At 44.7% G+C, this 25,861-nt stretch overlaps 13 protein-coding genes across 13 annotated transcripts; 5 read left to right on the top strand and 8 right to left on the bottom strand.

The window, feature by feature from the left end:
• Nucleotides 1–1,757: 1,757 nt before the first annotated feature.
• EDB82DRAFT_479148 (uncharacterized protein) lies at nt 1,758–2,961 on the bottom strand (the record flags this gene model as incomplete). Its single annotated transcript, XM_065608119.1, has 3 exons — nt 1,758–2,224; nt 2,318–2,560; nt 2,631–2,961. The coding sequence occupies 3 exons, from the start codon at nt 2,959–2,961 to the stop codon at nt 1,758–1,760; spliced, it is 1,041 nt and encodes a 346-aa protein (XP_065463057.1).
• Nucleotides 2,962–3,351: 390 nt separating this feature from the next.
• EDB82DRAFT_479147 (uncharacterized protein) lies at nt 3,352–3,827 on the top strand (the record flags this gene model as incomplete). Its single annotated transcript, XM_065608118.1, has 2 exons — nt 3,352–3,534; nt 3,603–3,827. 2 exons carry the CDS (start codon nt 3,352–3,354, stop codon nt 3,825–3,827), a joined length of 408 nt encoding a protein of 135 aa, XP_065463056.1.
• A 299-nt stretch (nt 3,828–4,126) lies between these two features.
• Nucleotides 4,127–4,705, bottom strand: EDB82DRAFT_528516 (putative carboxypeptidase S1; the record flags this gene model as incomplete). Its single annotated transcript, XM_025736661.2, has 3 exons — nt 4,127–4,191; nt 4,240–4,506; nt 4,561–4,705. 3 exons carry the CDS (start codon nt 4,703–4,705, stop codon nt 4,127–4,129), a joined length of 477 nt encoding a protein of 158 aa, XP_025591600.2.
• Nucleotides 4,706–4,876: 171 nt separating this feature from the next.
• On the bottom strand, nt 4,877–5,432 carry EDB82DRAFT_466560 (Alpha/Beta hydrolase protein; the record flags this gene model as incomplete). Its single annotated transcript, XM_065607905.1, has 1 exon — nt 4,877–5,432. Exon 1 carries the CDS (start codon nt 5,396–5,398, stop codon nt 4,877–4,879), a length of 522 nt encoding a protein of 173 aa, XP_065463055.1. The 5' UTR covers nt 5,399–5,432.
• Nucleotides 5,433–5,894: 462 nt separating this feature from the next.
• Nucleotides 5,895–6,538, bottom strand: EDB82DRAFT_479145 (uncharacterized protein; the record flags this gene model as incomplete). Its single annotated transcript, XM_025736660.1, has 2 exons — nt 5,895–6,394; nt 6,475–6,538. The coding sequence occupies 2 exons, from the start codon at nt 6,536–6,538 to the stop codon at nt 5,895–5,897; spliced, it is 564 nt and encodes a 187-aa protein (XP_025591599.1).
• Nucleotides 6,539–7,464: 926 nt separating this feature from the next.
• EDB82DRAFT_437096 (major facilitator superfamily domain-containing protein) lies at nt 7,465–9,130 on the bottom strand (the record flags this gene model as incomplete). Its single annotated transcript, XM_025736659.2, has 5 exons — nt 7,465–8,005; nt 8,076–8,131; nt 8,189–8,581; nt 8,656–8,923; nt 8,997–9,130. 5 exons carry the CDS (start codon nt 9,128–9,130, stop codon nt 7,465–7,467), a joined length of 1,392 nt encoding a protein of 463 aa, XP_025591598.2.
• A 522-nt stretch (nt 9,131–9,652) lies between these two features.
• On the top strand, nt 9,653–10,841 carry EDB82DRAFT_466553 (Pyruvate/Phosphoenolpyruvate kinase-like domain-containing protein). Its single transcript, XM_025736658.2, has 2 exons — nt 9,653–9,962; nt 10,020–10,841. Exons 1-2 carry the CDS (start codon nt 9,783–9,785, stop codon nt 10,782–10,784), a joined length of 945 nt encoding a protein of 314 aa, XP_025591597.1. The 5' UTR covers nt 9,653–9,782; the 3' UTR covers nt 10,785–10,841.
• A 519-nt stretch (nt 10,842–11,360) lies between these two features.
• On the top strand, nt 11,361–13,761 carry EDB82DRAFT_510940 (uncharacterized protein). Its single transcript, XM_065608874.1, has 5 exons — nt 11,361–12,024; nt 12,105–12,542; nt 12,624–12,883; nt 12,942–13,484; nt 13,535–13,761. The coding sequence occupies exons 1-5, from the start codon at nt 11,585–11,587 to the stop codon at nt 13,627–13,629; spliced, it is 1,776 nt and encodes a 591-aa protein (XP_065463054.1). The 5' UTR covers nt 11,361–11,584; the 3' UTR covers nt 13,630–13,761.
• A 1,460-nt stretch (nt 13,762–15,221) lies between these two features.
• Nucleotides 15,222–17,967, bottom strand: EDB82DRAFT_560465 (uncharacterized protein; the record flags this gene model as incomplete). Its single annotated transcript, XM_025736655.2, has 6 exons — nt 15,222–15,553; nt 15,600–15,629; nt 15,706–16,175; nt 16,523–17,198; nt 17,247–17,763; nt 17,836–17,967. The coding sequence occupies 6 exons, from the start codon at nt 17,965–17,967 to the stop codon at nt 15,222–15,224; spliced, it is 2,157 nt and encodes a 718-aa protein (XP_025591594.2).
• Nucleotides 17,968–18,124: 157 nt separating this feature from the next.
• Nucleotides 18,125–20,141, top strand: EDB82DRAFT_547725 (uncharacterized protein; the record flags this gene model as incomplete). The annotated part of the gene is made up of 2 exons (XM_025736652.2): nt 18,125–18,137; nt 19,459–20,141. The coding sequence occupies 2 exons, from the start codon at nt 18,125–18,127 to the stop codon at nt 20,139–20,141; spliced, it is 696 nt and encodes a 231-aa protein (XP_025591592.2).
• A 378-nt stretch (nt 20,142–20,519) lies between these two features.
• On the bottom strand, nt 20,520–21,248 carry EDB82DRAFT_510935 (uncharacterized protein). The gene has a single exon (XM_065608873.1). The coding sequence runs from the start codon at nt 20,906–20,908 to the stop codon at nt 20,549–20,551; it is 360 nt and encodes a 119-aa protein (XP_065463053.1). The 5' UTR covers nt 20,909–21,248; the 3' UTR covers nt 20,520–20,548.
• Nucleotides 21,249–23,129: 1,881 nt separating this feature from the next.
• EDB82DRAFT_479138 (uncharacterized protein) lies at nt 23,130–23,920 on the top strand (the record flags this gene model as incomplete). The annotated part of the gene is made up of 2 exons (XM_025736651.2): nt 23,130–23,405; nt 23,486–23,920. The coding sequence occupies 2 exons, from the start codon at nt 23,130–23,132 to the stop codon at nt 23,918–23,920; spliced, it is 711 nt and encodes a 236-aa protein (XP_025591591.2).
• EDB82DRAFT_510931 (uncharacterized protein) lies at nt 23,883–25,327 on the bottom strand. The gene is made up of 4 exons (XM_065608872.1): nt 24,692–25,327; nt 24,583–24,630; nt 24,423–24,515; nt 23,883–24,369 (listed from the first exon to the last, which is right to left on the bottom strand). The coding sequence occupies exons 1-4, from the start codon at nt 25,206–25,208 to the stop codon at nt 24,017–24,019; spliced, it is 1,011 nt and encodes a 336-aa protein (XP_065463052.1). The 5' UTR covers nt 25,209–25,327; the 3' UTR covers nt 23,883–24,016.
• Between the last annotated feature and the right edge of the window lie 534 nt (nt 25,328–25,861).

The following is a 25,861-nucleotide window of genomic DNA, read 5'->3' as shown; positions in this document are numbered from 1 at the left end:
CTGACTGAGTTTTAGATCAGTCAATTCCTTATAGATGTTAGCAACAATCCAGCACAATTCGGGATTGCTGTCGCATTGGGAGAGGAATTACAAGCTGTTTGCGCATAAATCCATTCGCTGTGGTAAGAGTCTCTCTCCAACGTCAGGAAATGGACCACCAGAGTCATGCTAGCACGAGCTATCTCAGTGGCCCGATAGGGACAAATTTGGCAGGAAGAACTATGTCGACAGTACACTCAATGTAAACCAAGCAGTCACCCCAGACCAACATATCTACAGAGTGAGAACTGGGGAAGAAAAAACTAATCCCACACTCATGGGTCCTGCATAGGATGGTGTGACCAAAAATAACTTCTTTGTGCCCCTGACGGCTGTCTATGCACGTTGGTGCTACATCATTGGCAGAAAAGGAACGAGAACAACAAAAGTAGACGGCACAAAGAAAAGAGGAGACCGTAGGATCAGGTTTTGGTCCATCCCCGACGATTCATCAATGCACTTGGCGCGAGTCAAAGTGTGGAGCTGGTGGTTATGAGTTCTTCATAGGGGCATCACTGGCCGGAGATAACAACAAGGCTACTTCTGGTTCCTGGGACAAAAGAGTCAAAATGCGGCAGTTCAATCTTCTCAGCAACTTCAATAATGTCGGTGCTCGGACATGGGATTCCAAAGAGGTGGACCCCAATCATGGTCGCAAAAAGCAAGTCCATTGGCAATATAAAAATTCCCTAGGAATTACCGAAGAGGGTAAAATGATGAATCGGTTTGGTAATTGTGATGAAACCTACCCATTCTTGCAGATGCTGTAAGTTGACCCTTGTAGTTGTTGGAGATCCTCACTGACCGGCACTAGCGAGCAGTGGAGCTTTGGTATTCGAGACAACATCAGCGGTCTTTCCCTCGTCAAGAGATTTCTGGACGACAAGGATATGTATGAGAATTTACTCGTCGATGAAACCTTGAGGAGAAAGTGGGTAACAATTGGGGAAAAAGGTAGCAAAGTATGGCAATACGACATTGGCCATTTGTGGCAGCCCTATATAAACTGCAGGTACCTCTTGAGAGTGGCTGGTATTGACAATCAGGTCAATTTTGAGCCGAAGACGGTTATCTTGGACGTGATCCTAGACGAGCCTCTTAATCCTCCAGAGTAGCCCGAAGATAATGCAAATTGACTTGGCGGATGGTATCTATCAGGGACTAGAATTTTGAATGAGGTATATAGGAAGTTGATTTTATTATCCTTATTTATGATGATGAACACTACTGTGAAGCTACTGTGTTACACACTACGTCCCACAACTGGGCAATTGGTACTACCGGCGGCCAACATTAATACTTTACCGTGCGCGACATCACGACATTGTAGAAGTCGACAGAGGATACAGAATAAGGCGAAAATACCACGATGATAGAGAGGGACTTCGATTTGCATGAGAAAATAATACGGAAAAGCTACTACCTAAAGTAAGGAGTACGCAGGATTCTCAGATCAGCGTCTGGATCACCCTTGTCTTCGCCATCAACCAATGGTTTGGGGTAGTACTCCAGACAAACCAGTTGCTCTCTGAACTCGGTAGCATGTGGAATACCTCGAGGGCCTCGTGATTCACATCCTTGTGCCACTTTTGATCAACAGTATAGTGTTTTCTGATCGAAAGTTTCAACCTATCACCACCGAGGTATGAACCTGCAGCGAAGCGCTGTTGATGGGGAGGTTGTGTAAAGATCAATTGTTTGAGATCTGTACCGGGAATTCAATCAAGAAGTCCAAGCATGACACCATCTGTCAGAATTTCATGACGGAGAAGGGGTGCGTGACAAGTATCGTCTCCCTTGGTTGTCACTCTGAGATCTGGATACATGGTGACAAGATCAGACCGTAGATAGAAACCATAGGTAGGAACTTGAGGACGATGAGTTTGTTGTTCCGGGGTATGCTTCAAGAATTGATTGATACCCCATTTGATAGCAGCTCGGTCCATGTCCTGACCCATGTGGTTTGCCAAACTCAAGGCGCCATCGACCATGGCATCAAGCCAATTTCGATCAATGTAGAAGTATCGCAAGGCTTCTAGGGGAATATGACTAGGATCAGAGATGAGGTAGTGCGCGGGGACTCTATCAAGGAACATGCAATCGACGATCCAGTCGGTGGAGACGGGGTCATTGGTCTCATTATACATATTTTTATCCTTGCCCATGTAAAACACATTGAATGCCTCTAAAGCCTTCTCTAGGTATCCATCCTAGACAAGTTTGGAAGCGAAGCCAAGTTTAGGGTACTCCTTTTTGGAAAGCTGTGGTCTGTACCAACGCTTTATAGCTCCACCAGGTCTAAACTCATTGCCGACATCGCCATCGCCATCTGAGTCAGGTGGGGTGGGATTCTGAATCTGCTGAAGTCTTTCAATAGTATCTTGTAAGCTTTTCAGAACATTCTTCTTGCTGCGATAACTATTGTCAGATGGTCCTGTCTTTGTGACGACTTTAATCTTGGAGTCTTTCATCGCCCTTTGGCGAATGATAGATCGTAGACGGGCAAGAGAGGAGACAAAGGCTTGGTCACCAAGAGCCAACGTGCGACCAATCTGCCAAGCGACCGAGTAGCTGATATCCATCATACCTACTTGCTTGTCCAGAATCTGAAAGTCTTGACCTGAGTTGGAGCATTGATCGAATTGATCGTTCTCTGTGACTCTGGTTGGCGTAAAAAGGCCTCGATACAAGGCCACGGTTTTCTCGCCACCCTGGACGCAGTATTTGACGAGGGAGTAGCTTGATGTCGGGCTCATCTGGGACTTGACGCTTGTTGTCCTTGTCAAAGGTGGAGAAGAAGATCTTGATAAGATCTGGCTTGACAGAGATGAAATCCCCCACGATGTCCTTGACATCTGCGGTTGGTTCACTCTCAATCGGAGTTGCAACATTACCAATCTTGACAACGTCGCCGATATTCATCTTGATATATTTAGTAGGACCTTTCTTGAATATTGTTTCACCCAAGGCACCAGGTTGAAGCAAGAGCTCGTCATGGATAAAGGTAAACAAGGCAAGCCATGGTACATCGTTGCGTTTGTCATTCTCTTTGTGGGTCAATGGGCTACTAATCCTTTCCTAGGGAAGATGAGGATCAGTGGGAACAATGTGAGGCAGGATACGACGATCATCCGGATATCCTTGGCGGGGATAAGCGGAATATACAGACCCCACCTGAAGAACAAAGCGAGGGCATCGACAGAGAATTCCTGTTTTGATGGAAGACGAAGGGTCTTTTCGCCATCTCGAGCTTCAAATCTTGAGTGATAGAGACTCAATGTGTTTTGCCTGCCTTGAGCCCCGGTGCCCAGTATGAGTGTAGTTGAGCCTGCCCTAGCTCTAAAGGTGGGGAGTTTTGTCCTCATCCTGAGGGTCCGGGGGCTCTTTGGGTGCCTCCGCAGACTCGGTTATGAAAGAAGTGGCCTTCAAGAGAGTTTGCTGCTTAGCTTGAGCCAGAGAAACATCCTTTCTGGCATGACGAATTGTGAGATGTTTGTAAGACTTCTTTTGTCCCTTAGTAACCCCAACTAAGATTAGAAAATTGATGAGCTACTGCCATCTAGCCTCTTGAATTCCCAGATCATATCACCGTGCTCTATAAGCTTCTAGAAGCTCCCACTGAGGAATCAACCTCGCTCAAGACGGAAGCATGGATTCTATCATACAATCATCAACGATTGGCGGCCAAACGTATTGAGGAGACGGCTATTTATGACTACCAGGCCGCGAAGAAAACGGTGCTTCCACCGTTCATGGTTAATGAGTTCCAGAAAGTGTTTAGGGTATAACAGAATAACCAGAAGGAGAACACAGCTCTGGTAGGGCGTGTAAATAAAGCTGCTGAAGAACTTCAAAAGAGGTTCCGGTAGCTTTGATAACCTTTTCTTCAGCTTGAGTTATCTTTCAACCTCTAATTGAGTCTTAGACTGTCGGTATCAAGACTACACGCATCTGAGTGTAGCGTTCTGTTCAGATGTGTCGCTTCATATCCAGCGCTGAAAGTTTATAAACTTCCGACTTTTATTTGGTATACTATCAGAAGCTCTGTGACGCCATGTTAAAGATATCTTGTCCAGTGGAGCCCTATTCATGTCGAAGAAAGACCTTTTCCTGATAGCGATTGCGCGATCAGCTGTAGTGAAGTCTCGGGCTCTATTCAAAGGTGAGTCAAGGCTTCTATTTCTTGGACCTTGTACTTACGGTACGACCCAACGTTGTGACCGGCATTGAAAACTCTCACGTAGTGTAGATTCTTCACGGACTTGAACGTCGCCTTTTGGACGCCGTTTACGGTATATGGTTGAAGGTCTGTTTGAGAAAATATTTCTTTTTTGGGCCAGTCCACTGCATCTGCGACTCTTTTGGTTCCAAGCCAGTTGCAGACGTAGTCCGAATCTCCAGCCCAGATGAGAACTTGAACGCCATCCCGGACAATGTGTGAGATTTCACCAAGGAATGATTTGGCATCTAGTATAGAGGTTAATCATCTTAAATTACAGTATATGGTGCGAACAGACTTACCATCGCCTGATCCGCGAATAGCAACAGCACCTCCACTGTCAGTGTAGTTGACTCTAGCGCCAACTGCTTTCTGCACATCAGCTCTTTGTAGATATTCCTCATGGTTCGTAGCAGGACGAACACCGCCAGGTTGGATATCGGCCATGATGAAGTCAGCGTATATGTCGAGCGCTGAGGCCAGGATAGGTTGGTCTAATTCTGTCCAGTAGCTCAGATACGCAGCAGAGCAATCTTCAGCGGTTCCAGTACCATCACACTTTTTTAGACTTGGGATGACTTCGGTATTGTACTTGGTTAACAGTTCTTTGTGCAATGACTAGTTGATAAGAGGTCTGTTTGAGTTGTCACGCGCGAAATTGATATTGGCTTTTCCACCATCACCGTGGGAGAAGCCAGTACCAATCGGTTGATCAATGTAGAGTACATTGGCGTGGTTATTGAGACTAAATTCTCTCAAAGAGGGCTCCGTGTTGTTGTCCAAAATCTCACAAGGTCCATTTTGAGTAAACATGCCATACTGCGCTGAATTGCCTGGTCCACCACCAAACCAGCTTACCAGAGGAGCCGTACGAGGCTCGTTTCTGGACTCAAAGAACCAAAACCACATATTTGCATCTTCGCCAACGGATAGGTAGCCTGAATACTGATTGACTCCAGGCGTGGTTTCGCATATCCCGGAACTTTTGACAAATGATAGTTTAGACCGAGTTGCTGTGTGGTAGTAATCGTTGTAAACTACATCTCCATGCTGTTCGGTGGATCGCTCATTGAATGATTGAGTCGAGGTTGCCGCTGTCAGACAGCAGCTTAGAAGCATGAGTAATAGAGAGAATAGCATTGTTTGTATGGTTGAAAATGAAATCGAAGTTAATTGTTTTTTTGACCAATAAGAGTTTAAGAGGCAAGCATGACCTTTTATTAACATGCCGTGTCTCCCTTGCTTTGTATACTCCTGAGTATTCGCGTACAAGCTGACTTGGCGCTTGGATCAGCTTTTTGTATTGGGTGCACAGGGGGCTTGGGTCTCTGAAGAATCACAACCTAGCTGACTTTGGTAGCTGAACCGACGATCCCTATCTCTCTGCTCCAACCCAGGGGAAGTTGATTGTCTATTCAGTCTTCTTATGCGTTTCCTATCTGTTAGGTCAATTGGTTTATTGTGGTTATCAAGGCCAGTCAGAGTAATCCCACTCAGAAATGCTTATTAATAATCGATATATTATCAATAACAATATTTGGACAATCCCGAGCTGTCTGAAATCACGCATGCCCTAATAACTATTTCTTCCTTTTCAATATTTCCACCTTAAGTGCACATGGGGCACCAGGAAATTCTATACATCCTTTTGTTTCTTGGCGTCCTCAGCCAGCAACATGAAGGCACGACAACAAAATCCCCAATTACCAAGTCGACGGGCGTAAGCGTAGACACAGACAAACTTAGATAGTGAATAGGTCCCTACTTGCAGGTTCTTAATCATTCCACCTTGTAAAGACTCATCTTCCCAAGGAACGCTTCGTGGGTAAGAAATGTCACCACTGAGGATCCTGCCGAGGAGTATCCATGTAGCTTTGTCGACTGACGAGTAAAGATAAACAGTGTGTTTGAACCAATTCTCTTTCGCGTACGTGAGAAATGGATACTGTGTAACCTCGGGAGTCATGGCAGTCTGAGGCCTCGCCACGTAAGGCGCCAAGCTGTTGGTTGCTGAGACCTTGCTTAACTGTTCAGACTTCGGGCGACGGACCAAACGGCTTAGGAGGGACCCCAGGTCTTCTTTGACCGTGGTCTCGACAGTGTGTGCAGTTAATTCCCTCATATCTAGGCCGAAAGCTGTAGGCTCCGCATTAGGAATACTCTTTATGAGGCTGATTGGACATCATCAAGGGCGATGTAAGTGATGCAGGTCTCACCAACAAGTTGGTGACACTGATCCGTTTCGATATGCAGGCCTTGAAATTCCCTCGTGCAAGACATTAAGAGAAACTCGTAAATGGAATAATGACTAAAATGAACTGTATCATTGGTTTCTTCCACTTCAATAAGACTTTTATACTTATTATTTTTATATTTAGATTAATCATTAGACTTTGTATAGCTCTATAAGTAGATAAATTAATAGTCCTAGGATATTTAAAGAAAAACCTATTCCGTAGTATTATTAATAGGGAAATAAGTAAATTTCAATTAACGATTTAGGCCAGAGTATTAATAAATATAACTATATATACCTATTGCTATAGTAAAGAGGTAAAAGATCGTTAAGAGCTATATATTTAAGAATATAAAATAAAAATATCTTAAGCTTCTTAAGTATAAACTTAATATAAATACTTAAGTAATACTTAATAACTAGTCTAATTTAATTTATAAGCTTTAGCAGTTGTATAAATGCATTGTTTTCTTATAATAATAGATAATTCTTAATCTCTTCTTTTAAAGCTCTTCTAAAAATTATAAAAGGTTCCCCTTTTACTACTACAATTAGTAATAATAACTATAAACGTAATATAATATCACAGACAGAAGACAGCGGATACACACTGACTTGTCAAGAAAGTCTCATGCTGTAATCATGTAGGCTTTATGCATACTTCTACTCATTCTACAGTTTTCTAGTTAATGCAAGTGTATTTATTACTGTTATGCTGAGAGAGAATCCAATACATCCAGAATATCCTCAATGATAGCATAGTTCTGCATCGGCGTATTCCATGCATTACGGGCCAGGTTTCTTTAATACCGCACATAGAAGATAGAATATATCGAAAATAATAGAATCTCGCTGTCCTAGTTCCTTATCCTGTTTTGACTTTGTGATTCTCAAAATCTATGAACCTTTCCATCGCTCGACCACGGAAAACGCAAGATGAATTCCTGTCAGTCGAGAGAAGATGCTAGATCTAAGTAGTATAGAGCTTAACAGTTCTACCGGATTGCTCTGCTTCAGCAAGCAGCCTTCTGTTATCCTTCTTAAGCAGGAACTTCATAAATAATGATGCAAAAATACTGAGTGCAGAGAAGGCCATCATAAGTAGCATAGCCATAACGTAGCGTGGCCCATCTGATGCGGGGAAGAAATAAGGGCTCCAAATGTTTCCTAGTTGCGACAGCAAATTCACGATGGCAGTCGCGCATGCTCTCTTTTCGGGCGTTTGATTCAACGAGGAGGCTGCCCACGAATAAACTGCCGCATTAGCAGCAAAAGCGCCGGCGCAGTAGAAGAATGATGCAGCATATCTAGCAGCTTTATTGAGGGTCGCCGCTGAAATGATAAAGCCGATGATGGCGAAGGCCATTGGAACGCTGATATGGTATCCGCGCTCGTTGAAACGATCACTTGAATAAGCAACCAAGAAGGAAGCAGCAGCACCGAATAGATATGGGGGAGCTGTGAGGACTAGTGTGATAGTACGATTGCCGAGATTCATGGAACGAACGATACTAATGAAGAATGAAGGTTAGATATTGGACCATACTGATTTGAAGGTGGAAAACAAGGGTTGGAACTGACGTGGGAAAGAAGTTGTTGAATCCGTAGGCTGTGTGATTGGCGCAGAGGATGATGACCTGTGATGGATTGGTTAACCGGTTATTTCTTACTTGAGGTGTGGTACAAAAACTTACAAAAACCCAGGTTCGAACATCCTTAATTGCAAGACCAAGACCATGCCAGATAGACCTGTCAGTTTCTGGCAGAGACACGCGATCTAGAGCAATCCTTTGGATAGCTACCTGACGCTCTTGATCTGTTAAAAGCCATTTTTGGCTCCCAGTTGTAGACTCAGGAAAGTCCGGAAGCAGGATAAAGGCCAAAATGGCGGCAACGACGCTACCGGCACCCTCTAAAATAAAGAGCCACTGCCAGCCATGAAGACCGGCGGTATTCGATAGGCCCGCGAATATTCCTGCTGCAATGAGGCCAGAGAAGGCCGTAGCTATGACAAGGCCTGAATAGAGGACTGCAGTGCGAAGGGCGAGCTCCTTGCGGGTATACCAGGAAGAAAGCATGAAGAAAGCCTATCACCGTATCTCGATATCAGTGCTGAACTTTAGAACTTGGTCCTAGGACCGAAGTCGGATAAGCCACTTACACCTGGAAAAAATGGTGCTTCAACAATACCAAGAACAAATCGTACCGCGATCAGACCGGAAAAGCTGGTCACTCCAGCAGTGGCAGCTGAAACACAAGACCATACAATAACGCATGATGGCAGATATATACTCGGGCGAACTCTTGTAAGGATCATGTTGGAAGGAAGCTGCGCGAGCATGTAGCCAACGTTAAGAATAGATACTGCGATGTTGAATTCATTGTTCTTGAGACCGAGGTCTGCTTCGAAGTCGTCAAGACGGGCTTGCCTATGCGCGGAACAATATTAGCCCAGGTTCAATTGAGGAAACAGGAAAGGGGGCACATGGGATGGATGCTTACGCGATGTTGTTCCTGTCGAGATAGTTGAACATATAAAGAATCCAAACCATGGGCATAAGTGTCATATCGAGCTTGCGAACAAGATTTTTCTCGCTCTGCTTCCATTCAGGAGTTTCATGATCGACAACGCCCATTGAGGTCGGTGTACTCTTAAGATGGTGCTCTTCGTGAGACATCTTGGCATGAATGGAAAGACGATTGTCCTGGGGATCAGAAGAGATATTCTTCTCTACCGACATATTGACAATGACGATGAGATTGAAATGTCTATGAAGGAACAGAGTGGAAGATTTAGACGAAATTGCTGGCGAGTTTATCGCGTTGCTGTAGAGAAGATGGTCTCTTGGAGTCAGGGATACTTGGTTCATATACCCATGAACATTACATATGATTCTCACCTCCCCTCCCACAATCCCGCATCGGCATGGACACAAGCGTGCGGGGCCCCAGATTATCCTACCTGGGGTAGCCAGGGTAGCCTAATGCGGTATGGGGAAGAATGCGGGGATGAGTAGTCCGATAACGAGCGATCGGACTCCGATCGGACTATAGAAAATGGGTGGTGGAATGTTGACTGATCGGACGTCTGCAAATCCGATCGGACACATGGGTATTACCCCGGTTCGGAATGCCAATATTTTGTCACCATAACGAAAGGTCAAGTCAATTACCTATTTAATTGTAGAGTCCCCCTAATGATAGTATGGAACAAAAACAACAAAGCAACAACACTACAACACGAGTCGATCTAGAAACAGGAAATCACAGAAACCAATATCTATCAACATGTCTCAAACCAACAGCAGCACCAACGGTCATAGCAACGGGCACAATGCCTCTACTATCTCCAGCGCTACCAAGCTTCGTCAGAGGCTAGAGTCCAACGATATCCTGGTCGCACCGGGTGTTTACGAAGGTTTCAGTGCACGTATTGCGCTTGAGGTGGGATTCGAGTGCCTCTACATGGTAATATAAGATCTTGACCTCTCAACTACCTGAATTTAACTTTAACATGTAATGTAGACCGGAGCTGGTACTGTTGCATCGAAGCTTGGCCAGCCCGACCTTGGCTTCGCGTCCCTCAACGACATGCGCGAACACGCCGAGATGATCGCAAACCTCGACAATTCTGTACCTTTGATCGCTGACGCCGATACCGGCTACGGTGGCCCCAATATGGTGGCTCGAACCGTCGCGCAATATCACCGCTCTGGTGTTGCTGGCCTTCACATTGAGGATCAAATCCAGACCAAGCGATGTGGTCACCTCGGTGGCAAGGCCGTGGTCGATATCGAAACCTTCGAACAGCGCATCGCTGCGGCTTATAAAACTCGCAAAGAACTTGGTTCTGACATTGTTATCATTGCCAGAACCGATGCTTTACAGACAAATGGATTCGACGAGGCTATTCGCAGGCTCCAGGCTGCTGTCAAGGCTGGCGCGGATGTCGGCTTCCTTGAAGGTATAACTACAGAGAAAGAGGCTCGAGAAGTATGCAGTATCATGGCTCCCACACCTATGCTGCTTAACATGGTGGAGCATGGAGCGACTCCATCGTGGACACCCGTTGAAGCCGCGGAGTTTGGGTTCAAACTTATTATCTTTCCTTTTGCATCTATCGGCCCGGCTTATCAGGCTATCAAGGATGTATTTATCCAGATCAAAGAGACGGGAAGGACTGCGTTGGATAAGAAGTTCACCCCTAAGAAACTTTTTACTATTGTAGGACTGGACCAAGCGACAGCTCTGGATAACGCTGTAGGTGGTAGTTTGTACAGTAAGGTCTAGAGCTTAAAAGATATTATATAGAGTCTTCAGGCTATAATATAGTATAAGGATATTCCAATGTTTTGTTTCTCTTCTATCTTTCAACTAATAGAAATTCCTTGAAATATTAAATTATATAGTTATTATGTAAAGTGCTTTAGCTCTTATTATAAAATTATAGAATATGTATTTTATTATTAACTCTTTGTACTATTACTTATAAATAGTATACTTTTAATTTCATAAGCTAAGGTTATATGCGTTAATGCAATTACTGGGCTTTAATATGCTTTAACACGTTATAGCGAAGTGGCTTGGGGTTAAGCGCTAATATCACTTCGTCCCCGCCATATCGGACATCTGAAATGTCCTCCTTTACATGCCACTCAACCCCATGCAAATTCCATTGCTGACCTATTATCAGTCGCCTCCTAATTCCATCAATTCTCCATCGGTTTTTGGATCCTGATTGGCTTCCCATGAGGAGGTTATCACCCCCGATGCAATCACCTAGACGAATAGACGATGAATCTGGACCTAACAGAGCTGATTTCAGTGCCGATCAGGCCGATAAGTTGTCCAGTCGACGAAAGGCGTGTAATGAGTGTAAACAGCAAAAAGTGCACCCCCTCTCCGCATTCCAACATTATCAACCCACTGCCAGGTACTAATCATCTGCATAGCTTCGATGTGACCTTGCCTCTGCCCAAGTTTTGACAGTGTCGGATTATTGTACTCGGTGCAGACGTCTTGGACTTGGTTGTAGAATTGACGATGGCTTTCGTCGGACTAGAAAACGAAGGTAAAGTCCAAGTCAAGTTATGGCAGAAACCATGACGAATGTTTATTCTTACCAGATCTGTAGACAATCGACGGACCTGGAAAGTGAAATACAGAGCTTACGAGAGCAGTTGCGAGCCAGCCAGAGTAATGCATCAACCTCACCCCAGCATAATGAAACCAACTGGCCCGTTCCAGCGCCCGTCGGGACGCCTGGTACCGTTTTTAATAACCTGAGACAGACCGATGCTGGTCTCAATTTCTCCCCAATGAGGCACGATTCTCCACCAGTATCTATACATCTCCCACCTGCCACCTTGGGCAGCTCTGTAACTAACGATGCGGACTTGCAATGTCTCACGACTCGTCCTGGTATCGACCCACCAACTCAGCATCGCGCCTCCTTTTTCCCATTGGCACGACCACGAGCACTTGGTAATATAATTCTTCAAATAGAGGAGATTGACGAGTTGTTCAATATGTAAGTTAATAAATTACTGGTCGACCCTTTGACAGATATTTCTCCGTTACACCTTGCTAACCTATTTCCTACCTGTTTAGGTATATAAAGTACAACCATCCCTACCTTCCTCTCATCGACGAGAAGAAAAGCCCACACGAATACTATGAAAGATCGGACCTGTTGTTCTGGGTAATCATGGCCGTGGCAGCAAGACGGCAGAAATCGCAGCCCACCCTCCTACCCAGACTGGCTAGAAATGTAACGGATTTGTTGTGGAAAACGTTGCGGTCCATGTCATACTCCATCTCGACCATCCGTGCCCTCTGTCTCTTGTGTACTTGGCCGTTTCCCACAAGTAGCAGCACGTCAGACCCTACGTTTATGCTTGTGGGTACCATGCTACAAATGAGTACGCAGATGGGTCTCCATTGTGCCTTTGGTGCGCAAGACTTTGCTAAAGTTCCATTAAAGCTTGATGTATCCGAGCATTCCGAATGGGCACAAACTTGGGAGGCCTGTAACATTGTAGCTATAAGGTTGTTTTTTGCACTAAGCATCTTCTCATTTCCATCCAATTAACCTTCAAACCCATACTGACCTATAATCGTTTCGAGTAGTGTAAGCATTGGTTGTGGCCTACCGCTATTCTTCCAGATGCATGAGTCTCCACCGCCCAGTCAGTTCGAATCCTCTCCATCTGAGTTACCTTTTTATTTGCGCCTTCAAATAGAAAGGTTCAAGCTTCACGTCTCCTTATCATTAGCGAGACCAACGCCGACGGGTGCTGAAGGCGCCTTGACCGGTGAACGACCAACTATGTATCGTCTACTGAATTCGGATTTGGATGAGCTTGGGAAGCTATTTTCTGGGTCCTGTGGTGAGTACCAAATCACTATGTTCTATAAATATCCGCATTTTCTCATCGTCCTGTCAAGACATCGAGGCTTGGTATCTCATGGCTGCAAGACTCCATCTTCAGGCATTTTACCTTTTCGACCATCCTGAAATAGAGGGCTACAAAAACCGGATTGTGGCACTCTTCTCCACAGCCTACAATCTCGTCGACCTCAGCCAACGGCTTAATGAAAGACCCCAAGGGTTTTATGACTATTGCCCTTTCTTCTGTTACCAGACATATGTCAACGCTGCATTCGTGCTGCTTAAAATTCTTACAAATGGGTTCTTTAACACTATCATAGATGCCAAAGCTGGTAAACAACTTCTTGAGTCTTCTATTACTGGGCTTCGACAGATGAGTGTTGTAAACAACGACCTACCGGCTCGTCTAGGTGATATAATCGGCTTCTTTTGCGCCCTTCCTGATCCCGCAGTCGTCGGTGGTGTTACATTCAGAGATCTACAGTTAAAACAAGTCAGAAATAGACTGAGTATGAGCGTGGTTTACGATTGCTTGTGGACATGGAGAAGGCACTTCCAAAATCATCAGTTGGACACTAATGGAAGTAATGATATACAAGATAAGTTCTATTTTAACCTTATCCTCCAGTAAGCTAACACGATAAGGCACGACCTTTATTATATTCCAATGAAATACAACCTGCCTTAGGAACAACGTCCTCTGAGAGTATAAGTAACTACTTGGATATAGACTTTTTCCTATAGTTTAGGTTTAACATAGGGTTAATATCAAATATTTAAGTTCCATCTGCCTAGTTATCTTTTATAGACTATGGAGTACATAGAAGTATTTAGAGAGTTATAAAAATAAGAGAGGTCGACAGCCTCCGTATGCAGCTTTTCAAGTTACTCGGCATTCTTGTAGCGATTGATAGCTGTCTTGGTCGCCTTGGTTTGCAGCTTATCCGGAAGGTTGTTCTTGCCGATTATAATGCTAGCCGGCATCGTGTTGTACGGGATCTGCGAAAGCGATTGGCAATGTGCAACAAGACCGGGATTGACTGACTTAGTTTGTCTTGATATCTTTGACAAGTGGTATTATTGAGCTGTCAAGTGATCAAGGTTGCAAGAGGAAGAAGTTGCTGAAGTCTGCATGCAAGAAAAAATTTAAGGTCTTCATGGAACCTTGCTTTGAACCAAATCAGTTTCTACCGGTAACCGAAAGGGGAAGTGTTTGGGGCTGGTTACTAGTATATTATCTCACTCTGGCTGAAAATAAAAAGGAAAAGAAGAAAAAAGATTTTCCATAATCCGTCTGGTGCTTACCGCGACTTTGTACGACAAGAATCTACCTACCCCTCACTTTCTTTTTATGCTCGAAAATCGAAACAGCCCTACTTCTTAGACTTTACTTATCGCTCCTGCTTGGGCAGCATGGACATGGATCGTGATGTTTCGACCTTGATTATTGGTACCTTCAGCGGTTCTGGGAGGGACCAATTTGGCAAAGAACTAGACAAACGACGTTCTCTTTAAATTAATACAGTAATGGAAGGCCATGCAAAAGCGTCTCGCAGTAGACTTCTCTAAATGCTAGCTGAGATCCTAGCCGATAATATTGACTTATTGAGTAATAAGAAGTCAACTTTGTTATCCCTTGCACTTGTTAATAGCGACTGCCGATAACTTGCCCGCTGCTGCCAGTTCGCCGAGGTAGAGTTTAACTATAGACGCTAAGCACCAGAGTTATTTCTAGAGCTTGCATATAAAACTTTAACTAGGCGATAATAATTTACTAATTCTGCTTATATTCGAAGTGTTACCTTTGCTTCTCGGTTAGTATATGTTGTATAATACTATATAGCCCTGTATAACTCTATTTGGGGTAAAGCGGCAGAATTGTGTACCTAGAATTAACGGTTAATATTTAGGAAAGAAAGCGGGGAGTACTATATATAATTATAAGAGGCTTCGATGTTGGCTATCTCGGCAATGCCTAACCTTAAGACACTCGTCTAGAGGGATCATTCTTTACTTGATTTGGAGTTTTTCGAAACAATTTATAAGCTCTAAAGCCTAATACGTTAAGCTGAATAAGACGACTCTTGATGAACCTTGGTTGATGAAGCCACCACTGACACCTCCAAGCTGGCCAGTCAAGTATCTAGGTCTCAATATTTCATTGGCCTTTCCAAGCACGAAAGAAAAGTGACAACAGACAAAATGGTACATGGCCGACAAACCCAATGACAAATTTCTTTTCGACACTTGAGTCCTTAGCTTGGACTTGTATGGACTTCCAGCCGAGTGCTAGGGGTTCTGTTTCACTTGGAAATAACCCTCTATCGTTTGTTCGCCTATTGCACTTGCAGCTGGGGTGGTTTAATATAGACAGTCTTATCGAAATTATAATTTCCTTTCTCATTTAACATGCGTCTCTGTTGAGCGTTCACCCAGGTCGGATTGGAGGTTGAAGGCGGCAATGGCGTTGTAGCCTGCAGCAGATCTTCTGAATCCTTAATGATGATACGCCAGATGACCAGATCGACGACTAGGTGATGGCAGATCAGCGATATGAAGATATCATCACCGACCGAGATTTGAGTGACAACTAGCATAGGCCCAGCTTCAAAATTGGTGGATTTGTGTTTTTCTTTGACAATGTCGACAACAATTTTGAAGTTGGGAGCTGTGAGTGTCTCAAAGAGGAAACTGCGATGACTATTGGTACTTACTCTCTACTGCCGTTGTGACAATAATCAAAGCTAGATCTCAGCATAGAATGATGCTCAACGACGTATTCAATGGCGCTCTTTAGACATCCAAGAGACCTTGGCTGACGCGACTGGAGCAACATGCTCCGGTTAAAATGGTCTGACCTAAGTGAGTTCTGGCGGAAATGAAGTTTCTGTATAGGTGACAGGTCAAACAGGCTATCATTCATCACATCAGGGTTGACATCCAGCACCTCCTCAATTAGTGGCTCCATATTTCTAGCCAGGGTGGACAGTGACTTGGCCCTAAGAATATCCTCGACTCTGATGCGATAGCCCAAAGACACACAACGGGCCGTAAGCAGCATTTCAAAGATAGAATCGCCACCAGCTGCGAAGGATAAGGAAGTGAAACTTAGTAAGGACTTGGGTTTATCCAACACATGGAATGTTGCTTCCAGCAGGGCAATCACTTTAGGATCTGATGTCTGAGATTCAGTTTCACGGGCTTTGTTGTTGATATTCACAGGGCCCAGCTGCATAATCCAGTCGACTAGCCACCTGCGATTGATCTTTCCAGAAGCCAGGGCTGGCAAGCTGTCAATGACGAGACAGATAGATGGAACCAGGTAGGGAGGGAGAAATCGCATAAAAGCCTCTTTGCGAGGAGCTAACAGTTGCTGGGAGGATTCATCCGCGACGATCAGTGGTTGTCTTTGAGTTCAACCGTGGAAATCCTTCGCGAAATTGGGATTAGAGCCACAATTTTGTCCCTAAGTAAGCCTCGTCGCGGTAATAGAACAGCTGAAAGATGAGGTATAGCCGCTTCAATTTTGCTCAGCTCTATCCGATAATCTCTCAACTTGACTTGATTATCTTTGCGGCCAAGAAATGAAAGATTTCCATCTGGCAGAAACCTTAAAAGATCTTCCGTACAGAAAAACCTTCTCATTTTGTCGTCAGACCAGGATGGACCTATGATAAAAAAGGTAGATGTATGATCTGAAGCCCCAAGATATCCCCGTGACAGAAGTGGGCAGCTTATCAAAAGCTCGCCAACGCCTCCGATAGGAACCAGTTTATCAGAATTAGCCGATTCCACTACGTAGCATAAGAAGGTTACAGCAGTTCCGGTAACAGAAGCTTTATCTTCAGTCTTTGGATAGTGAACGGTGCAGTATACGGTAGTTTTAGTTGGGCCATATCCGATAACAAGATCCGTAGCTGACCCCCACGTTCGAATCACCTCCGCAACAACCGCTTCACCGGCCACAACGATAGTATTCAGGGTCTGAACCTGAGCAGGAAGAATCATTGAAGAGATTGATGGTGTCAACTGAGCCCATGATATTCTGAATTCATTCATCAACTTGCGTAGTTGTTCAATACGGTCTGTGTCTGATGGGACCCAAATGCAGGCTCCAACTCTGTGCCCTGAGAATATCTCACAAAGTGAGATATCGAACACAAAGGAAGTGTACTGTAGAACCCTTGAGTCTGGCTTCAACCTCATACACTTCACTTGCTGTTCGATGGAGGTGCAGCTGGCGCCGTGTTGAACAACAACTCCATTGGGTTGGCCAATACTTCCCGAAGTAAACATAACATAAGCATCATTGTCTGGAGGGACAATGGGAAGCCCATCTTCTTAAAACTCATATGGCTCACTATGAGTCTCCAGCGAGATTGTATCAATACAGTAGAGGTCGGTCCCCAGACGTTGGCACCTTTCTTTTGTTTGTACTGAGACGAGAATCCACTTAGCGTTCGTCTGCGATACAATATTCTGCAACCTATCGTGTGGATGGAGAGGGTCTAGTGGTACATATGCATAGCCTGATCGAAGGATAGCTAACATAGCTATGATGGCCCATCGAGACTTCTCAATACAGAAAATCACGTAGGAGACGTCTCTGAACCGGCCCTGTTTCATAAGGTTTTGCGCCAAAGCTCTCGAAAGATATTCAATCTGCCGGTAGGTGAAGCTTCCATCCCACGCATGGATCGCTTCTGCTTCTGGTTTGCGTCGGCTCTGTTTTACGACCAGGTTATTTAACGTTGATTCCATCGCTGGCCGCATGGTCTTTCGGGCAACGTGTTGGATGACAGTTTTGTCATCTGTGCTGACAATATCGATTTCGTTAATGTTTCCTCTGACCCTGACGCTTACAATAGACTGCAATGCCTGAAGATAGGTAGCAAGGAAGCTTTCAGAGATTCTCTATGAGATTCTACTTCTCTTCGTATCAAACTGTACCCTAATGTTGTTTTCCGCCAGTGTGACATGAATGTTGATGTCAAATTCTGTGGGCTGATATTGTCGCACAGGCTCAACCAATACATATTCAAGATCGCCATATTTGCATTGCATTGCCCTCAACATTGACATGGCTTTGTAAAAGAGCTTTTATGTTTGTCCTAATGCATGCTGCACACTGGCAAGTGAGGCGTGTTGGTGACGGTGGGAATCAAAGAAGCTATTTTGAACATTGTTTCAAGTCTCACTGATGCTCATGGTGTCTAGAATGGTACATCGACAAGCCATCATGTCGATCACAGGTTCTACCATGGGTTCAACGTCCTTCAAAGGAAGATCCCGGGCTGACGTTAGTAGCCCAAAGACGACGTCGTTCTTATAAACCATCCTTCGAAGTACGAGAGCTCAGGCAAGTTGTAAGATATTTGATATAGTCACTCCTTGGCTGTTAGCAAAGTTGCTGATCTGTCTCGTATTGTTGATGGTGGCGTACAGTTGAATCATTTTCTCAGGGAGATATATTTACTCAATGACCTTGATAAGTATAAGTAGTATGGTTGGCTCAAGTTCAACTAGAGTCTTTTCCAAGAATCTAAGAGCCTGGGTGTCGTCTTGCCCTTTCAGAAAGTGAACATAATTCGAGTACTGAGGCTTGTGGGTATTATGAAGTTTCCAAGGCAAAGCCACTCGGAAGTGATCCACGAGTATCTCGATCGACTGGCCGTCAAAGAGAAGATGAGAAAGATTGAACTTCACAAATAGTTGATATCCTTCTGTTTGACAAATAACGGGGGAATGTGGCGGCTTTCCATTCTCCAGTACTGCAACATTGCGAATTTGAAACCGCGAGACAATTGCCTCTGTCAAAAGCTTCTCCCAGAGTTGTTTGTTGTTCGCCACAGCTCTAGGATGTTCCTGTTATAACTCAGATCCTGTCTAGCGTGCCTGACTGCGATGGTGCCTGTCCATCAACTGATTCACAGTGGGGTTGACCCAATCGAGAATTTTCATATTGCGTTCGCTTAATCGCTTTCCCCTACGATCTTGTCAGCTGACTTGGTCTGTCAGCTGATGAAATCTTGATCGGGCAGTTAAAGAGCCGACAGCACTGTGTTGCTGGATGCACTGTAATCAAATTAGTATGGTACTATGTAGTATGGTATCATCATCCATGTAGTTTTACCCTTGTCAGGGAGGTATTTACCCGGTTGCCGATAGCCACCAATCGCCTTCATTTCAACACCAGGGTTTATGGGCTAATTGCAGGCATGTGGCAGACAGACGCAATTACCTGAGCGAGGAAAAGATGGAAGAAAGACTCGGGCTATGAGAGCGTCTAGAAGAGAATATGTATAAGGGTTGATAAGTGCTACCGAGAACCTATATTGCTTCAGATTGCTTATGTTCGATCACACATGAGGAAGACAGTTGTGGAGAAGATTCCACATTACATCTTACCAAGAGTTACATCAACACACCATCAAGTACACATCTGGCTGCCTATCATCTGGTGGCGCACCCGTCCATCCACATATAACGTCATACTCTACAAAGACAGAGTCAACCCTACCTACCTTCACTCTTACTTATACCCCGCAACCGCCGTAACCATGTTGCTCTAAGCCAAAATTCTTGTCTTCGCCTCCTTTCTTTTTGAAACTGGCCTTTGCGATAGGTTCTATTACGGCTCTGACTGTATAGGGGATTATAGAGCCTTCAACGCCTCGCAATACGAGAAGTGCTACAAGTCTCCTAACGGTTACGCTCGCAGCATCTGGTCCGATACCTCGTCTGGAGTAAATGAATGGTGGACGGCGTACCGTCGAATGCAAGGCGGCGCAGTCTGCGGTCATAGCGTCTGTTCGTTCAACGCTCTGAACGATCAGTGCTGTAGTGCAAGCGGAAAGTGCATCAGCGGTTTGATCGTTCATAAGCCTGGTCGTACTCAAATGGCGAGCAAGGAGAAGACGGAGATTGAGGACAGCCTCAAACGTAATCCAGAGGCTGCTGCCCGACAATTCCTGAAGTTAAGCCCGGAGGAACAGGCGGCCGCTGCCCACACTGGTGGCCCTCCTGTTGGCACTGATATTACTGGAACGAAATGGGAACCCAAGGAGTGTGAAGAGATTGGAGGTCCAGATGCACAGTCATTTGTTGAGCTCCCAGATGGTACATATCACGGATTTGGCCCAGGAGTCCTCCAGGTTTCTGAAGAAGAGCTCCAGCGACAGCTGAAGGCCAAGGGCAAGCCAGCTCTGTCCGACAAGAAAATTGCGGAGCTACGCGAGAATGGTTTCTTAGAGTGAGGATGCTCAGCAGTCTTGTATCGATCTTCTTATCCTCTTTCGAGGCACTACATGGAGAAGTTGTAGGACTTCTTGATTCAACATCAAGAAAGAGAGGTTCAAGTTAAAATCTATTAGTATTTCTTCAATACATATAGCCTATAGATACAATTAAACTTAGGATGTTAATTTATTTACAACTGCTGCTATAAAGCGCTCTATCTTTAATCTTTAAATGAATTTTTAAGTAAAGATTAATTTATATTACTTTAAACTTTGTGATCCAGGTTATGAGTTAATAAGTTCTTATGTATAAAGATAGCTTGATATATTCAATATATTATACTTCATAGTTAGTCCAAATAATCATTTGTATTTAAAAGATATACATATATATATGTAATCATGAGATTATGGTTAGATTTCGACTATGTCAGTATATATCTACTTGTCCAGTCCGCTGCCGTGCGACTACCACTTGTCTCCGGTGCCTGGGCTATCATCCCAAAGTTACATCCAGTGCAATAAATAACGACTGAGGGTATAACATCAAGCTGAACTTCATATCGGTTACGAACTCCATCGACAAACAACCAAATCCCGTCCACACGTCTTCGGAAAATCCTGAGGTGAGTAAAAGATCTTGATATTATTTCATGAAAAGTGACAAGAGAACCTTGTCTTGTCCCTGCACTGATAATAAGGTTCGTCGTAATTGATTTGATTGTCATTAGTGCAGCGAAAGTTATATGGACGGCCGCGACACTTCTTGCCAAGATCATTGTCATCACAGAGGAAGTCCGGCTTCGCCAGAATCCCCATGTCGGCAGATGTTGTGTTATGTGCTTCGTCTGGAATTGGGTTTGCGGGGGTCAGAGCCATGGCGATCGACAGAAGAAGAATTACTGAGTCTTTGCAAGCAAGAATCAGATAAACTGTGGTATCTAGCGTGTTATCTTTAGTGAGTGAGATAGTCATCTTGGGCGACGAGAGGTATCAAATATTTCTGGTAATACTTTTGAAGATTTAATGCCAGGGCAATGAATCGAACATTGAGGACAATTAGAAAATCTACAATAGACTGTAGGAAAGGCTATCTACTTACATTCTTTGAAAAAGCGAAATCACCATGATGAGACAGCATAACCAATAGATGCAGCTATGGATCCGCGAGGCCCTCGTAGCACCCGAATTGATCGACATGCAACATAAACCTTTTCGAGAAGGATGTTAGTTGGTTTACGGTGCCTTTTGCAGGGGACAAAGTCAGCCGACGGAACAAAAGGTCATCTTTCCAGCTTACTCTCATTTCTGGGAGCTTCGTTGCATGTATGTTGGTTGGCTGTTGTCCAAAAGGGGGGAAGCGTGTCACGTACGTGGATCCGCATATGTTACCCACAAATGAGTCACGGAAGCTCCCGATTGGCTGTGTTCATTGATTTCGAATAATCAACCTTGTTTTCCATCGTGAAGTTTATCCGGCGGCAGCATGATACTTTCTGCTCTGTTTTGCATTCTGATGACATTTGCTTAAGTGAGAGAATTAACCATATCAGCTTATTTCAACCTCTTAATTAATTAGATTTTCTCTCTTATGTCTCTATATCAGCTGTAAAATAACACCTTTCCCTGATGAAAGCTAGTCCTAATCAACACAGCCTGATGCCTATTGTTACTTGTTCCCAACCGAACAACTTCATTCCAGGACAACCTCAGGTTGAGGGTCATTCTCATTATCTCACGGAAATCCATTGATCCACATAAGCTCCGCACGCGATTTTTACGTCGAAAAAACAACTACACAAGAGTAATCACTGGCGTTCATAGTGATAACCCGATAATGGCCACGGGCAATGTGTTTTGTGACTTATTTGATTGCGTAATCGATTGATTTGTTCATACCGGTACGAAAAAGGCGAAAGTCTGAGGCGGCATTGATGTTGATGAAAATGACATCAATTTTGATGACATCACGAAACCCAGACTCTGGTTGGTTTGGACCCGCCCATAAGGACGGGTTGGTTGAGAGTTCGACTGAGTATTAAACAGGAATCTTGTCTGACATCTTTGGGAAAAGAATAGCTTTGCAACGCGAATGTACAGTCTTGAGTTGATTGAAATCAATAGAAGTCGAGGAGCAGTACGCCCAAGAATGGATAGTAGTGTCAGTATATAACCCCTTCAGTACTAGTAAACAGGCTTTATGCTTAGCATTCGTTATTATTTAGATACAGCTAGGCGAAGAGCACTTAACCATCAGCGGTATTCTTAGCAATCATTTCCATAGGGACACTCAAATATCCCAAGGGCTTTTTAGTGATGTTAACGACAGAGTACTTATATATAGGAAGTCAATGCGTCCTGACAATATACAGAGCCGCGGCATTATAAGCCCATGTTCAACTCTAGATCATACATGAAGTTTTCATCTCGTTGCCACACGGCTCGGGCAGGCCGCGAAACGGAGCCAATGTGTCCTTATTGTCTGGGTTTCGGGACTTGCTCGTAGTCAGTGCGTCGTTGATAAGAACGATCTACATTCGTAAAGATTGACCTCTGGTAGCCACTTTGTCCTATGTGGACATTTTCAATACGAACATCTAGCACTCCATTCTTTCCTTTTCTCCGTTTACTCCACATCTTCCTTTCTTCAATTCGTTATGGACAAGGTGAGATGTTGCTGAATAGAAATGACCCTTACCATTTTGATTTATTCACCATGTCTAATGCTCCGCCCAAGTGATCCACGTATATGGGTTGGTCTTGTAAGGCCGTAGTGCCTCAGAGGTAGACAAAGAGGATCGTGTTGAGGGATTACGGCCAGATCCATGGAGACATAGGCTTCTAGCGTACCCGCAGGTTTTTCCTATGTTTAAAACGAAGTTGAATTTATCGAGCTTCTGCACAGTTACTAAAGCTCTTCTACAGCCTGGAATCAGTACAATGCAAAATTTTGACTTCGAATATTAGGACGAAACTCTTGACGACGGCAACCTCACCGCCTCTATCATGCTCGATCTGGGGGCGGATGCGTCTCTCGGTGGAAATGGGACTGTCCGTAACAGTTGTGTCCAAGATGGCCCCTTCGCCAGCACGACGCTGCATATACAAGACGACCTATCGTATACTGAAACCTGCCTCCACCGCATTTTCGACGACAAACAATTTATTCTTAGCGCACAGTCTGCTGTTAATGAGTGGATGGCCAAGGAAACCTTTATCGATTTCTGGCACTGTATCGAGAGAGGTCTGCAATCCGCTGGCCACGGCAGCGTAGCTAGTACTGTAAGTCAACAATCATCTCTTTTTAATCTATCACCACTGCCACTATTTGAGATCGCAAACTAACGACTGCGCATTGGCAGATGATCTCCGTGGCTGTTAGTCCAGGCGATACTATCTTTTGGCTTCATCACACGTATCTGGACAGGTTGTTCTCGGATTGGCAGTTACAAAATCTTACGACTCGTCTCACCGAGATTGGTGGCTCTAACCTAGAGGACTTGACTACAGGGGAAGGCGGTCAACTAGGTGGTGGTGAGGGCAACTTTACAGTTCAACCTATTGATCCTGATCCGCGCTTCGTTGATTACTTCAACGACATCGGCAATGTGACTACTCTGAACCACACTCTGTCGTCGGCCGGCATCATCAATGCAACTATTGCGGATGTTATCGACGTCACAGGGGACTACGTGTGCGCCGAGCAGTCCTCGAGATTGCTGGTATACACATCACTGTTAAACTTGCCGCTTGCTTTCGCATTGACGTTGTCAATCGCAAATCGATTTTCATTGTAATCGTAATGCCTATCTAGCAAATTATCGCCTGCCAGCAAAAGTTTTGGCAATTATGTATCCATGCTGTTGCTAATAATATGGTACAGCCCCACAGCCCTACTCAGGCCCTTTCCATCCGCTGCGTCTCAGCCACTCCTCGAATGTACTAGCTTTTAGTCCCAATTCCCTAGGCGAGTCGTCCATCTTCTTGTACTCCATAGCTCCGTAGCAGACCTTGCCGGCTGGAATCACAGACACCCACTCCATCATCTTCTGTGCATCCAATTGGAAGGCAGGGCCGATGAAGGGGGCTGTCACCTCGCCAAACTGCTGTGGAGTGATAGGTTTATGCACTGCAGGCTGTCCAGTGACTTCTGTAAATATCTGGGCCATTTTCTTGGGACTGATGGGCTCGCTTAAAACAAGATACGTCTTGCCGGCCGTCTGTTCGGGGCCTAGTTCAAGAACCTCTGGAAAGCTAAATCAGCGATTTTGTTGGTTGCCTCTGTAGAGGTTGACTTACTGGCAGTAAAAGTGCCCATGTCATAGCTTGGGTCAGTCCACTGCGTAACTTGCTCGCTGGGAATGGCAGTACGGAACTCAACCACACCATCCGCTAGAGTATCATGAATGTTAGTCAATGAACCATACTTGTTGCAATACATTATGTAGATATCACTTACACCGACGTTGACTATAATGAGCCCATCTCAAATTCGTGTAAAAGAATCCTGTGTAAAGAAAACGCGCGATGAGTTAGAGTCCTTCGACGAGTTTCTTGGACGAACGAACCTGGAATAAGGCAAGTCACACCGCTCAAGTGCTCTTTCGCAAACTCTTCAATTGCATGCTTATTGTTCATATGGTGAATCCCGGGAAATTTGTCCTCCGTCACTTTGTCCATATTAGGGAGGCTACTGAAGACAAAGTGTTTGACGCCGGCTTCTTTAGCGGCAAGGACAATATTGCGACCTGCCACGATCTCGTGGGCCATCTCCGCCTCTTCGATCAAGACCTTACCAGGATAGATCTCTGATGTGGCGGCGAAGACACCATAAGCCCCGACAAAAGCCGACCGGATGCTGTCAAGGTCATATGTGCTGCCCTTGACAAGACTGAGGCGTTCTGCCTTCACGTCGTCGGAGCATTCTTCTAGGAGTGCTTTGGCCCATGACGAGCTAACGTCTCGCGTCAGGGCGCGAATATTCCAATCCTCGTTGGCGGCTAATAGGGCACGTATAGCGCCCTTGCCTTGGTTACCGGTGGCACCGGTAACAACAATAATTCGGGGTGATTCAAAGGCTGACATGTCGACGGGCTACAGTTCAACTTACTAGTTTAGTTTAGTTCAAAATCGTAAGTAGGAATATTGAAGCATTTGTCGACGAGAGTTAGAGCCAAAAGCTGCAGAAGTCATTTCACCAATCTTATTATAATCGTTGAAGCGTAATAATGGGAGCTTAATAATGGAAACATCCATTTGTAATCATCCATTTGTAATCGTCCATTTGTAAGCATAATTAGGAAGGATTCAATTCCATGGAAGTACGTGGGGGTTAACTTGGCCCTACTACCAGGGAATGATACATAACGTTAAATGCTTATTCCTTTTCAACTGCAAAGTACCCCGCGTAATCTTTTCCACCCAGATACTTTTGCTAGGAGGGTTCGATCTAAAGACTAACTGCATCTCCAGTCCTGGCTTCGGCAAGCACGCCGTCCTCTAGATCAAATGTGTTAAAGGAGATTCCATGACCCTGACCTAGTACGATTGCTACTGCTACCTGAACGGTGGGATCAATGGCTGCGAGAAGTATGGCCGGCGCGCTCACGACACCTGAGAGCCCAGTGTATGTTGCCAACTTACTGAATTTTATTGCAATCGTAAGAATCTCTAACCAACTACTAGCGCGGATCCCAACGGTGGTGCTTGCTAATTGCCTCGCATCTGAGGGAGTCAAT

This window comes from Fusarium venenatum (assembly GCF_020744135.1).
Source record: "Fusarium venenatum strain MPI-CAGE-CH-0201 chromosome Unknown EDB82scaffold_4, whole genome shotgun sequence".
Lineage (NCBI taxonomy): Eukaryota > Fungi > Ascomycota > Sordariomycetes > Hypocreales > Nectriaceae > Fusarium > Fusarium venenatum.
Note: the sequence above shows the minus strand (reverse complement) of the source record. Positions and strands in the feature narration are given on the sequence as shown.